Genomic DNA, 15,332 nt, shown 5'->3' with positions numbered 1-15,332 from the left:
TCCATTTTCAGCTCGTAGTACAAAATAAATGAAAGCCAAGGGCATTACAATTGGGAGGGAAGGAGGACTGTTATTTAAAAGGCTTTTAAATGATGTCACTATATATTCTTTTAACAACATCCTCTAAAAGCCTTTGAAAAAATAGTCCCTACCTCCCTCTGTTGTTAACAAAGATGGTACAGGGACTGCTCTTTAAAAGGCTGTTAAATGGTGATCCTATATATTTTAACATCAACATCATTTAGAAACCTTTTAGAGACAGTCTCTTCAGCCACTGCTAACAGAGAGGGAAAAAGGACATGGGGGAAGGGATTGCTTTTTTAAAGGCCTTTGGACGGCACTATCAATAAATACAGCGATATTGTTATAAAAGCCTTTTTCCAATGATGATTCAGCTTTTTTGATGTGTACTTTTAACCTCATGACCCTTTGTCATCTGACAGATTGCTGTTTCAACATTGGCTGAAAACTCAGTTTACTAATAATCCCCAAAATACTGTTTATTGAATTTTGTGGAGCTTAAAAATCAATTACACATATACTGTCTCATTCGGCCCTCACACCAAGTAGATGAAGCAGGCTGGATGTGTAGACTTAGCCCCATTTTTTAGAGGAGAAAGATAGGAAGCCTGGGGAGTTGCAATACTTGGCTTCACAGTTAATACCCAAGCTCTACCTACTGTCCTAGTCACCTTCGTTCACTGCTTATTTCTTCATTTGCTTGTTTATTTACCTTTGGCAGGATCTCACTGTGTAGTTCGGATTGGTCTGGAATTAGTTTTGTAGACCAGGCTGGCCTCAAACTCACAGCAGTCTGCTTATGTCTGCCTCTCAAGCGATAGGATTAAAGGTGGGCATCACCATCCCAGCACATTCTTATCACAGTGGTGTTCTAACTTGGTCTTCTGAAGTGCTCAAATACTAAAGAGTTAATGCTTTTTATTAGCCTAAAATAAAATTCTGCAGCTGAAATTCTGAAGGTAGACATGCAGAGGATGCTGTAGATGACAGTTAATACAGGGTCCCACAACTGGTCGGTGGGCATAGACTTTGGGGTACACAGTCCTAAATGGGACATGTGTATCCCCTACCCTCATGGCTCTGGAAGCATCGCAGAAGATGGGGTAGAATGATAATAAGAGCCACAGGTGATGAATGGCCTGAAGAAAACAGGAGTTTCTGGAAACAACAGGGCAGATGCACATAGGAACTCTGAGCAGTCATGAACAGGGCAGGCTTCATGTCCAGGAGTAGGTGGACAGCACAGGCTACACTTAATGCGGCAGGGGAAGGCTATATGAATGAGAGTAAAGTTGGGTAGATAAGGATGTTTGATAGAATCTGGGAGATGAGGGAAGGGGTGATATGATCAAATTACATTGTATGATATTCTCAAATAATTAAGGAAAGCATTTAACATAGAAAATAAACTAATATAAATATGAATAGGGTCGCAGGACGCATGGCTTTGCTTCATACACTTGGATTCCAAAGAACCTCAGGTTCCTATACTGCAAATCAAGTTTTCTGTCAGTGAGAGATTTTAAATGTTTGTACAAAGATCAGGAAAAGTGTGTGTAATTATATAAATATTTGTCTATGTCTCTATTTCTGTCTCTTGATCTCTAAGAACCCATTTCTCCATCCTGGCTCGGTGTCAGAGATTTGGCACCTGTGATGTATAAGGAACTCTTTACACTCTGTTCTGTCAGACTGACTAAAGCATCCTGGGTGGGGTCTATTATTTCAGTTAACATACCCATGTACATCAACTGTGATAACTTTTCCTACCCTTAGACTTGTATCTGGATGAGATCCATGTCCCTCAACCTGGGAGATTCCTATCCCCTAACTTATAGTACAGTTGAGTGCAAAGAGGCATAGCCAGCCTTAGAGGCCATAATTCTATCTCTGAAATGCATAGCACAATTCCTAGTTGCCCTGACACAGTCTGTAAGGTTCTGACCCATAGTCTAGCCTTTCTCTGGGAATCTCCATTCGGATCATGCCAGCCTATAGTACATATTCTCAGCATGACCTCATTTGCTATGACCTATAATTCTGTCTATGTCTAAATCATTACTGCCTGTGAGGTGAGATTATTTGTAGAAAGCCCCTAGCTGTTGCTTCCAAGCCAATCCACTGTCATCCTAATATCCCTTCCTAATGTAGGACTACCTTCCCACACCCTCTTCTCTCCCTCGCCTTTTATCCTTAGATTTTCTTTTGCATTCAGTAAAGACCATGAATTCTCACACATGATCTTGCCATCCTTTCATTGTCCTAGGAAACCTCATTGTTTTTGTTCTTTGATGTACTGGATTCTGACCTCACCTGGACTGAAGTTCAGGCACACCCACTTTTATTTGAGCTCAGAACTGTAACTGTAACTCATTGCCTTGCTTGTGCCTTTCATATTCCTCAGACCCTTTATTTATTCAGATTTTATTTTATATTAGCCTAAATTCAAAACAGCCCTGAAAGGCAGATGTCAGTGCCAATGTCTCCATTTTGCTGAGTGGCAGGTCACTAGAACTTGAGGGACTTTTCTAGTGTCCAAGGGCTAGATATATCTTGTCTTAAAAGTCCTACTTTTTTATTTTAATTGAAAATAAATTGTTTTCATATGATATATTCTGATATGGTTTCCCCTCTCTCATCTCCTAGATTCTCTGTGTCCATACAACTCCACATTTTCTTTCTTTAGAAAACAGACCCCCCCCCCAAAAAAAATGCCATAACAAAACAATATGAGACAAAAAAATATCTATAGAAATACCACTGGGTTTGTTTTGTGTTGGCCATGGAATCTACCTTTATGTGTGACTAATGCATCCAGCGAGACTCCGTGGCCATGGAATCTACCTTTATGTGTGGCTAGTGCATCCAGCGAGACTCCGTGGCCATGGAATCTACCTTTATGTGTGGCTAATGCATCCAGCGAGACTCCGTGGCCATGGAATCTACCTTTATGTGTGGCTAGTGCATCCAGCGAGACTCCGTGGCCATGGAATCTACCTTTATGTGTGGCTAGTGCATCCAGCGAGACTCCGTGGCCATGGAATCTACCTTTATGTGTGGCTAGTGCATCCAGCGAGACTCCGTGGCCATGGAATCTACCTTTATGTGTGGCTAATGCATCCAGCGAGACTCCGTGGCCATGCAATCTACCTTCATGTGTGGCTAATGCATCCAGCGAGACTCCGTGGCCATGGAATCTACCTTCATGTGTGGCTAGTGCATCCAGCGAGACTCCGTGGCCATGGAATCTACCTTCATGTGTGGCTAGTGCATCCAGCGAGACTCCGTGGCCATGGAATCTACCTTCATGTGTGGCTAGTGCATCCAGCGAGACTCCGTGGCCATGGAATCTACCTTCATGTGTGGCTAGTGCATCCAGCGAGACTCCGTGGCCATGGAATCTACCTTCATGTGTGGCTAGTGCATCCAGCGAGACTCCGTGGCCATGGAATCTACCTTCATGTGTGGCTAGTGCATCCAGCGAGACTCCGTGGCCATGGAATCTACCTTCATGTGTGGCTAGTGCATCCAGCGAGACTCCGTGGCCATGGAATCTACCTTCATGTGTGGCTAGTGCATCCAGCGAGACTCCGTGGCCATGGAATCTACCTTCATGTGTGGCTAATGTATCCAGCGAGACTCCGTGGCCATGGAATCTACCTTTATGTGTGACTAATGCATCCAGCAAGACTCCGTGGCCATGGAATCTACCTTTATGTGTGGCTAGTGCATCCAGCGAGACTCCGTGGCCATGGAATCTACCTTTATGTGTGGCTAGTGCATCCAGCGAGACTCCGTGGCCATGGAATCTACCTTTATGTGTGGCTAGTGCATCCAGCGAGACTCCGTGGCCATGGAATCTACCTTTATGTGTGGCTAGTGCATCCAGCGAGACTCCGTGGCCATGGAATCTACCTTTATGTGTGGCTAGTGCATCCAGCGAGACTCCGTGGCCATGGAATCTACCTTTATGTGTGGCTAGTGCATCCAGGGAGACTCCGTGGCCATGGAATCTACCTTTATGTGTGGCTAATGCATCCAGCGAGACTCCGTTGCAGAAACTAATTTTTTCTTTGCGAGCAGTTGTCAGTTAGTGGCCGCTTCTTGTTTACTGATGGGAGATTGTGTCCACTTCCTCCTCTAGCTCTGGCTTTTGAACCTGTGCATGCTGCCGTAGTCTCTGTGAGTTCTTATATGTATCAGTTCATCATGTTTGGAAGACACCCTTTCCTTGGTATCTTCTATTCCTTCTGACTCTTACAATCTTTCTGTCTCCTCTTCTGCAAAGTTCTCTGAGTCCTGAGGGGAGGGATTTTATGGAGATCCCACTTAGGACTGAATATTCCAAGGTCTCCACTCTCTGCACATTGTCTAGTTGTGAGTTGTCTGGATTGGTTACCATCTACTGTAGGAGGAAGTAGAAGCCCTCTTTTTAAGGGAAGCATTTTTACAGGGGCTTATGGGAATAGAAGGAATCTAAAATCAGGAATGAGACAAGGGTGTCTACTCTCTCCTCACTTGCCCATATAGTTCTCAAAGTCTTAGCTACACACAAATAGAAAAGGGAGAATTCAGACTATCATTATTGTGGTGACATAGACTATAGAGTGCTAGGAAACTCTTGCCTCTAATATAAACACAGTAAAGTTTCAGGATTCAGAAGTCAACAACATAGCAGCCTTCATATATACCAACAGTGTACTCTCAGAGAAAGGAATTGTGAGAATATCCTATTCATAGTAGCTTCCCCCCACAAAAAAAAAATTAAGTACTTAGGAATAAGCTTAGCCAAAGACTTGAAAGAGCTCTACAATAAAAATTGAAGACACAGAAAAGAACTCAAAGAAGATTCTAGAAGTTGGAAAGAGCATCCATGTTCCTGTATTGACAGAATTAATAGCGTGGAAATGACTGAACTACCAGAATTAATCTACAGATTTAGTGCAGTGCCCAATAAAATACCAGTGGAATATTAAGGATAGCCAAAACAATGCTCAGGGATAACAGTATAATCAGAAGTATCTCAAGCCTGGTGACCTACCAAAATTAAAGGCAGAAGATATAAGTCACTTAAACAGACCCATTACAGGTAATGAAATTGAGGCTGTTATCAAGTTTCCTAACAAGGAAAAGCCCAGGTCCAGAAGAACTGCTGAATTCTTTTTAAACTTTCAAGGAGGATTTAGTAATAGTTCTTCTTTACTTCATAAAATAGAAGATGAAGAAACACTAGAAAATTCATTCACAAAACCACTATTATCCTGATACCAAAATTAGGTAAAGAAAGAACAATAGCAACAACAAAACTATAGACCAATTTCTCTGATGAACATAAGATACAGAATTTCTCAACAAAATGCATGCAAACCCAATTCAGAAATACATTAACAAGATCGTACAACATGGCCAAGTGGGCTTCGTCCTAGAAATGCAAGGTTGGTTCACAATACATAAATCAAGAAATTTAGTGCATCATCTAAATGCATAATATCTCAGTTGATGCAGAAAAGGTATTTGCCCAAGTTCACCATGCTGAAGTCCTGGAGACGATAGGAGTAGATAGAGCATACCTCAAAATGATTAAGTCTGTACGCAAACCTATAGCCAAGACTGCCACTAACTAGACTGTTTTTTAATTAAATGTGCTGATAGTAGAGCTTGTAGACTTGTCTTTGGAGGGAAAAGAATAGAATGTTGTAAAGTAATTCCCTCTGCATGGCAAAGTCTTACAGACGGACACATTTTATACATAGGGCCAGGAAAGTTTATTGGTAGTGTTAGGGATGGGACTATAGGGCTTTGCACTTGGTAGGCAAGTGCTCTACACTGAGTTACATCTTCAGCCCCAAGTTCTTTGTCAAGAGAGCTGGATAGTGAATACCTTAGCCTTGTAGACTGTAGCCACTCAGTGATGCCATCATGGCACAAAAGTAGCCTGAGAAAGACAGTATAAAAATGAGCAAGTGTCTGTGCCAACAAATATTTTAGAAACTAAAATATGAGTTTTGATATTTTAATTAACATTGTATTTTCATAACCATTTTAAATGTTAGAACCATTCTTAGTGCACAGACTACACAAAATTAGGCAGCTTTTGACACCTCTTTACTGGCATATGTGTATTAATGAACTCATTAAGTGTACACACTGTTCATATCTGCCTGCAAACAAATTTTTTTATTATTTTTTTATGTGTATGAGTCTTTTGCTCGCTTGTATGTCTGTGCACCACATGCATGCCTGGTGGCCACGGAGGTCAGAAGAAGGCATTGCTCCCCTGGAACTGGAGTTTTACATGATATGAGGGACCATGTGGATGCTGGGAATCAAGTCCAGGTGCTCTGCAGGAATAAGAAGTGCTCTTAGTCACTGCTCTCTCTCTCTCCAGCCCATATAACAGATTTTTGAGATGTGTTAATTATTACAAAAATAAGTAAGAACATTTTGAAATGTTCTTAATCTATGCTCGTTACTCAAAATACTAGAAGTTATCACAATTGCTGTCTACAATAGTCAGCTTTACATACATAAGTACGAGTTATCCTTGAGATAACAAATCGCTTATTTAAAGTAGCGCTTTCTAGAAGGCTTAATACATTTATTTGGATCTGTGCTTTCAGGTAGAGGTAAAGCAAATTTGCCCTTTGCTTTTTTAATACTATACTAGATACTGTTCAGTGCAGTGAACTGGAGACACAATGAGCTTGCTTTTCACTAGGTAAATTTAGACAGTTTTGAGGCTTTCTGCCTTATAACTCTGACCAATTGAACCGTACATTGGTTTAAAAAGCACTAATTTAAAAGACGCAGCTTACCTCTGCTTGCAGCCTCTTCCTTACCTTGTCGTGTTTATAAATCATATCTAAATAGATAGGCACTGCCATAAAATAAGCCAAGCAAACAAGACACAAAGAGAACAGTTTGTATATTGCAGCTCTTTGTTCTTTTGAAATTTAAAGACAAAACAGATTGATAATACTTAAAGATGATTGTGTAACTAAATACGATGATAGCATAAAAGGTTGGAAACATGGTTTTCGTAAGCTCTGTGTGGAAACATCGTCTCTGAAAGAGTGGCGCGGCTGCTGGGGAGCCCGGGATAAGCCCTTCACTCGATCCTCCTCTGTGTTTTATTTTTCAAGTCTCGTTTTAGATTTTATAATTCAATCATTTTGAACAGCTATGTTCAAAAGAAGTTTTACAACTTTAATCTTAATAATCTCAAGAAAAAGCAGACATGCTATGTCATAAAATAACTATTAGTGACTAGTTTGTATCCTATAAATCTAACTTGAGTTGATAATATGGTCCATTACCTGCTAACTGCATAGAGTATTTTTCATTTTACACTCTTCAGTTACTTTTTAGTGAAGTGTTAAAAAATATGAAGCTTTTCTCCTCTCTAAAATCGCACGCTGTCTGTCTGTTATTAGGGAGATAACAGCTCTTATAAATGTTTCAGGAAGCACTAAGCAGACAGTTATGTGCTCTCCCATTCCACGCTTATTTGCTTACTGTAATAACTGATAAAATATGTGTGCTTTGTCTCTGTGTATCTACAGGCGTCATGAGTCACATAGATTTCCTTTAGAAATAATGTTGTGGCTGCAGAATTGATTGCTTATTTTCATAAACCATCTAAAGGTACACGAACGACTTTTATTATTTAAACATGTGCCGGGGAAAGATTTGTAGGGGATCCTCTCACTGATACTTGATGCTTTTGTTCTCCTCCCTCTGGGGGAAGCTCTTTTATCGTAGTGTCACTGCAGCTGGGGAAGTAATGACCCTCAGAAATCCTCGTGAGGGTGGCCTTGTCACCAGCTTAGAATGCAGCAAGCTTTTAACTTTTAGAACATTTGTTATGACAAAATTAAGACCAGTGCTTCCAAGACTGAATAGATGGCTCAGTGGTTAAGAGCACCGGCTGCTCCTCCTGAGGACTCAGGTCTAGGGTTCAGTTCCCGTTACCCACTTAGCAGCTCACAACTGTCTGTACCTCCAGTTTCAGGGCATCTGACACCCTTAAACAGACATATATGCGAGCAAAACGTAAATGCACATAAAATAAAAAATAAATCATTTTTAAAAAGTAGTGTTTTCAAGCATTATTTTTCATCGTGGTTGGGTGGTACAGATTTTATCAAAATTCTTTTTTTACGTGAATCTTTATGTTTCTAATATTTGTTCCATAGAACTTTTCATCAAAAATTTTTCTTTGTGTATGCCTTTAGAGATAGTTTTTCTTTTGTTCATAGTTCCATGTGTGTGTGTGTGTGTGTGTGTGATATTTTTAGAAAACGTTGTATCCAAACGCTTAGCACCAGATAAAGTATAGTTATAACCAACACTGGAGGTAGATTATTAAGAAATTCTGTAATATTTAAAATGGTGAAAATCTGATTTGAATTCTGAAAATAGATTAAATTATGTTTTAAAGTAAGGAGTGAATGGGAAAGCAGATAATAAACATAATAGATAAATTATATATTGTGTTATCGCTGTGCTTGGTGTGTGGTGTACACAGTTGGTACCAGTACTATAGAAGCAGAGGCAGGTAGATTTCTGTAAGTTCCAGGCCAGTCTGGTCTACAAAGCAAATTCCAGGCCATCTAGGGCTACTTAGTGACTTTGTGTCAAAAAAAGGAAGTGAAGGAGGGGAGGGAGAGGAGAAGGAGCATAGTATTAAGTGACAATGTGAAGAGATAAAGGAGAATATGGGGGAAATAGAAATTTTATTAAACCTCATTAGGAAGGTAATATTGGAACGAAGACATATCAGAACTGAGCCAGGTGGCCGTGTGCAGAAAGTACATTCCAAGCCAAGCAAGCTACGGATCCCAAGGGCGTGGTACAAGTGTTAACTGTCTGGCTGCTGTGTTAGAGGAGCACGGGCATCAGGGTGGACTGGAACAGAGTGAGCAGTGGTGTCCAGAGTAAGAGGAATGCAGTCACCATGGACCTAGCAGCTTTGGTTGGGGGAGGGGACTTTGTAAAGAGTTTTTACTTTTCCTCTCCATGAAGCTGGAGGGCTTTGAGCAGAGGGATGGTACAGCACTACTTTATCATAACGGGGTGCTCCTCGCCGCTGTGTTCCACTAGACTGAACCTAATGCAGGAAGAGGAGCCGGGAGACAATTAGACAGCTGTGCAGAGTGCTGCAGATAGAGATGCCAGGGGCTGCTCAGAAGAGGGTGGTACCACTGGAAGCACTGGGACAGTTTTACTTAGTTCATTCAAGTAGCCAGATTCTTTCTTCTCTTCTAAGTTGTAAACTCTGTCTGCTCTGAAGCCGCCTAGCCAACTTTGTTGTGGCGTTTATCACACTGATTGGCTTACTCAGTTCTCTGAAATATTTTGATTTAAAGTACTTATTATTATTAGCAAAATGCATCAGTAAATGTGAAATGAAAGAATAAATGGTTAGTGATATTGATTGCTACTACCTTGTGTTTGAAATAATGGTATCCTTTTTAGAAAGCCCTGAGATGACTCATCCTTACCTATGGAGAGAGAGCTTTGTAGTCCAAAGAAAGATGACTGCTAAAGCTATAATGCATGCCCTCAATGACTTAAACCTTGTAGTAGGCCCCACTCTTCCAGATACCCACCCCTTCCCATAGCACCAAGCTGAGGCCCATGTGCTCACCACAGCACTTCAGGATGGAGGGTGGAAACCGCAGAGCTGGGCTGCACTTGATCCTTCTAGCCTGCAAGTCTCCTTCCTTTCTGCACCATAGTTTCAGCTGTATCCCCCATACACTGCAGCCCAGCCTTTATGGGTTTCCAGAAAAGTGAAACTGCCTACATCAGCATCTCCTGAATGACTTAATGATGAGTACATCTCAGACATGGTATAAGTTAGAAGTGACCTGCTCAGGCTCAGGTGTCAACAGATCATACTGGAAAATACCACTCTTCAGCTGCGGCCTTGTGTTTTGGTTGGTTGCTGTGACTGGTGTTTAGGTTGGTTGGTGTCTCTGTACCCGTCTGCACACCCACTCACCTGTTTTAGTCGCTCTTCTATGGTTGGTTGGTGTCTCTGTACCCGTCTGTAACCCACTCTCCTGTTTTAGTTGCTCTTCTGTATGGAGTGCATTCACACTGAGCATTGCTGTTGAGGTCTGTGCTAAACAGCTTCCAGAAACGTGAAACAGGATCTACATTTCTTCATCAGTAAGATGTCCTTTAAAAATATTTTTTAGTCAGGGTATTGCTGTGTACCAAAGGAAGACCCCAGGTTTGTGACCTTACTATCGTAACCTCCTTAGCTGTGTTTAGAGGTGCATACTGCTGAGCCCGACTAAGAGACAGGGAATCACTTAGAGACTTAAACTCCAGTGCTTATCCGGCCTTTTTTGAGATTGTGTGTTTGATCCTTAGCACTGCAGAAAACCAAAGTAAAACCAGTCGTAGACCATTTATTATTGTCATCAGAAAGCCTCAGTGGAGGAATGGCCAGTTTCTCCATTCTGAACAAATTTAAGATCTAAGCAGCTGATTTTTTAAAATATATGTTATAAACAAATTTACAGAATGTTATAAAAGTTACTTTAAATTCTTGTACTGATTGATCTTTTATGGAGTATTTTTACTGATATATAGTAGGCAGTTTATCATTTCATATGTATGATATTTTCATTGAACCTAAAATTATTATTTATTATCATCAATTATTTGTAGCAAGCCTGGTGTGCTGCAATACTTAAATTTTGAAAGGAAAGATGGCTCTCCTGTGGTTTTATAATAGACAGGTTTTTTGTTTGTTTGTTTGTTTCTCTCTCGCACATACTTTTTTTCTCTCTTTCTCTCTTTAATTTGCTGCTTGTGGTTTCAATTAAGATACAATAAAGGATTTAACTAAAATCTAGTGTTCAGTAGAGGTATAAAGAGATGATTACCCAATAAAGTACTGATGGAATTTAAATAAAGATTACCTTTATCTTAAAATAGTGTATTAGTTATAGTGTATTAGTTATTTTTCTTGGAACTATGACAAAACACCAGAGACACTTTTTAAGAAGAGAAATCTTTTTAACTCCTGGTATAAGAGCAGACATAGTCCATTATCAGAGGCATTTTGGGGAGCCTGCTCCAAGACCGCCTCCAGGGTATGCAAAAAATCCACGAATGTGGTAAAGGCTAGACTTTATATCTGAGGGGAAAAATAAGGAAACATATACTTTCTGATGGTCACTTTCTCTTTTACTTCATCTTAAATAATCCTCTCTTGGGGGCTGGAGAGATGGCTCAGTGGTTAAGAGCATTGCCTGCTCTTCCAAAGGTCCTGAGTTCAATTCCCGGCAACCACATGGTGGCTCACAACCATCTGTAATGGGGTCTGGTGCCCTCTTCTGGCCTTCAGGCATACACGCAGAAAGAATATTGTACACATAATAAATAAATAAATAAATATTTTAAAAAAAATAATCCTCTCTTAAAATCTTTCTGTCTCCACGGAGGTAGAGTCTTCACACACAGCTACACACTTCCACACTTGTTTACACCTCCCTCACGTCTCCTCCCTCGCACTTCTCTGCACACTCAGCCATCACGCGCACACACACACACACACACACACACACACACCTTTGCCCAGCTCTTCACACAGCAGTTCTTTGCATAGCTCTATACACCTCCTCTCTCAGCCAAACTCTGGACAATTTATGTTACATTTTCAGGGCCCGACCCACACAAAATAAGTCACACAGTTTTCCTCAGGGTAGGTAGGTCACATTGACCAGCCACTGAATAATGCTTGGCTGTGCCTGTAAGTCTTTCCCAGAAAGAAAGTGACATTGAAATTCAGGTCCTAAACAATAAACTGTTAGATGAATGAACCTTGAGGTTGGGAGTACGTTGCAGAAAGTTCATTGCTAAGAAAACTATGTCTGCCAAAGTTGCTTCAAGCTCTGACTTTGAATCAGCAATAAACACCTGGGAAATATTTGTCTCTAGGGACAATCAGATATTCATCCCCAGGGGCAACCAGTTTGCTTTGAATTGTCCTGAAGTTTAAAATCAGCTGTCTCTGTGACAGAGAATACTGTTACTTTCTTATGCCAGTCTGAGTAATGAAAATACCCTAGTATTATTTCTAGTCACCAGAATTACACAGGTTAAGCAGAAATCATCTTTCTGACCATCCACAGCAAACGTGAGCCCAGCAGTTGGAATATTTTCATGAGATAAGCACATAAGCAGTGGAACAATACGATTGATAACTTGGGAGGCCTGTTCCACAAGAGTATCTTCCAGGGTTCAGATCACAAGTCACAGAGCAGTGAAGGGAGCTTAGGATAACACTCATCTGAGGAAAAGGCTTACATGCATGCTGTTCCAGTCATGTCTCTTTATTGTTCTGCTCTGTTCTAATCCTCCTGTTTGAATTCTAGTTCCTGGCTTTTTCTCTAGCCTAAAAGCTCTCCTTTTCAGGAGGCTTAAAGCAGTTTTTAAAAAAATTACAAGAGTTACCGCTCATTGGCCAAAAGCACAGTCCTAAAATAAGCGATAAGTGATCGGAGCCCAGTGGCACAGTGTCCATAGGTCTTGGTCAGCTAGAATTGGCAAGCAAAGAATTGGCAAGCCTTTCCCAGGGTGCTTCGTGCAGCAACTGTGGTTGGACACCTGCAGCTCTGACCTTGTGCATTGATAGAAAGTTTTAAACTTATGATCCAGTCATAAGCAAGTTTGAACTTGCTCTGAGGTTAAAAAAAAAGAGCAATTATGTCTGAGCAAAAGGAACAAAGCAGGCTTTAGTGTCTACAGTTCTCATGGGACTGACAACATATCCTAGTATTTTTTCTATATATCAAGATTATGCAGCTAAATGAGATGTGATCTTTCTGACCACCCACAGATATATGTGCCCACAAGATTGAGATGCAATCATGAGATTACATGAAAATACACTGTAATGAAGAGATACCGTATCGGGGACCAGCTTCAGCAAGGATACCACTTACCAGGGGCATGGGGGTTAGAAAAGTTAAGTAGAAGGAACAGAGATAAGAAAGAATCACAGAGACATAGGATAGTAACTGAGGGCAACTCAGTGAATACTGGATGCTGGATTCTTTTTCCATATACCCCAGTACCAAAAGGGGAAGAAGAAAAAAGACTGCTTTAGCATAATCCAAAGGACAACCAGAACAGGTACTTTCCCCAATAGTTGAGACATCAAGTCTTTAATTCTTGAGAAAAGCATTCTGTTGTTTAGGCAGTGAACCCACCCTAGACTAAGTATTCTGAAGGCAGCCACTCTTTAGGTCAAACCTCCTATTTCAAAAGAAGGAGCAGAAGTATGCTTGAATTCTCTAACCTTCAGTCGGTGTGGAGAAGATACACCTCTATGGACCATCTTAATGTCCAAAACACCAAGTAACCACACCCTAGGTCAGGATGTGTACCCACAGTTGTTGTCTGACCTTCAGTCAAGGTGGAATAGGCTCACATAGTTGGGCCTCCACAGCTGCGCAAGGGAAATTACAGATGGAAGCAGCAGTTTTCATTCAGTCTATGATCCTCAAGCCTGGTTGAGAGGGCACCATCAGGGAATACTTCCTCTGGTGGACTGACATCTGAATTATCAATTGTTATAGGCTATAATTGCGTCATGGCCCACAATAGCTTGTAACAATCGATCCTGAAAAATACCCATAGCTGTTTTTTAGTGGCACATGAGAAAAATTACAGACAGAGACAAAGTTATCTACAGCCAGTGATCCCATAGTCTTACCAAGTAGGGGGTCCCCATCAGGTGATTGCTTGTCAGGTAAGTCGGCCTTTTGAATACTAGTTGTCACCTGCTGTATACTCTCAGTCATGGCAGCAGGTGTGTGCAGCATATGACCTCTGCATCTGTGAGCATGAAGCAGAGGGAAATTCTTGCTTGTGTTACCTCTATTGAGGGTAAGTCTCCTAGGTGACTCAATCCCCTCTTTAACTGTGAAGATTACTCATCACAATAGGGAAGAGCATTTTAATCAGTGAAACAAAGGATGAAGCCACCTTAAATTGAAGTTGGCAGTGGAAAAAGTTCAAGGGGAAAAGATGTTCGTGAATGTGTGTAATCCCAGAACTCGGGAGGTTGAAGCAGAAGGATCACAGGCTCCAGGAGAATCATGCTACCCAGTAATAAGCTGAGCATTAAGTTAAGGATTGAGAAGGAAGGCACATGATGTTTGCTATTGGTAGGGATGACATATGGTTAAAACATTCAAGAAAACCAACTGAAAAACTATCAGAACTAATTATAAAGTTACCAGGAGGGCCGTGTATGGAATGTTTAGGTTAAAAAGTGAAAACGAAGCTCATATCCTGTTTGTAAAAGGAAAATATTTACATTCTCAGGGCACGAGACCTACGTCTGTCATCCCAGCTGGACCCCAGGGGACCCCAAGTTCTAGGCTCATCTAGGTTACATAGTGAGACCATGTTTTCCCCTCCCAGAAATAGTATTATACAACTGGGTTGTTTTTGTTTTATATTGTAAAATATTTTAATATATTCCTTCAGAGTAAAATGAAGTTTTAATACTACTTTGAAAGCATTTACTTTATAATTTTACACCATTCTGACTAGTGTCTGTGTATGGTATCTTTTAAAGTTTGTTACCATGTTTTATATAATAACTTAGGACAGCCCCGTGTCATAAATATTGGCTTGTTTCTAAAAGAAGTATTATCTGTTCTCACTCACTCTTTCTTCCTCCTTTGCATAGGTCAGTACACCTGTCTTTGTGCCAACAAAAACACACGAGCTGCTTCACCGAATGAGTGGAAAAGGACTGGCTGCCCAGTACTGCTTCCCAAGACAACCGTGCATTTTTGGTGACAAGATGGTCTCCGTTCAAATAACACTGAATAATACTTCTGATCGAAAGATAGAAAATATCCACATAGGGGAAAAAAAGCTTCCTGTAGGCATGCAAATGCATGTTTTTCATCCAATAGGTAATTCTCATTTGAAATTTGGTAACTAAATATTTTCATTTTTAAAGCAGATAGTTCCTGAGAAAGATAAAATACACATTGTTTTACTGTGAGAGTGACCCAGTGTGTGTGTGTGTGTGTACGCGTGCATGTACTACTGGGTTATATTCCCAGCCATTTTCCTTTTCTTTGGCTGAATTTATCATGTAAGAGAAATACATTTCTTTGCCCTTAGTGAATCAGGTCCTAGCGTCCTGACCCAGGAGTGATGAGAGGATGGGTCTGAGGAATCAGAACCGCCATCTGTCCCCTCTCTGCATTACCTTCTCTCACCTCTCCTGCTCATTTTTCTTCCTCCCCTCGTCTTAGATAACTTAT

The 15,332-nt window shown here is 40.8% G+C and overlaps 1 protein-coding gene across 2 annotated transcripts in view; it reads left to right on the top strand.

The window, feature by feature from the left end:
• The window catches only part of Ap3b1 (adaptor related protein complex 3 subunit beta 1), a 200,858-nt gene that overhangs the window by 152,282 nt on the left and 33,244 nt on the right, over window positions 1–15,332 (top strand). For both annotated transcript variants that reach the window (XM_057789797.1, XM_057789798.1), the window contains exon 23: window positions 14,744–14,975. In XM_057789797.1, the coding sequence (XP_057645780.1) occupies window positions 14,744–14,975 (232 nt within the window). The remainder of the gene's footprint in view (window positions 1–14,743; window positions 14,976–15,332) is intronic.

Source organism: Chionomys nivalis, chromosome 15 (assembly GCF_950005125.1).
Source record: "Chionomys nivalis chromosome 15, mChiNiv1.1, whole genome shotgun sequence".
Taxonomy (NCBI): domain Eukaryota; kingdom Metazoa; phylum Chordata; class Mammalia; order Rodentia; family Cricetidae; genus Chionomys; species Chionomys nivalis.
This window is presented reverse-complemented; position numbering and strand designations above follow the sequence as displayed.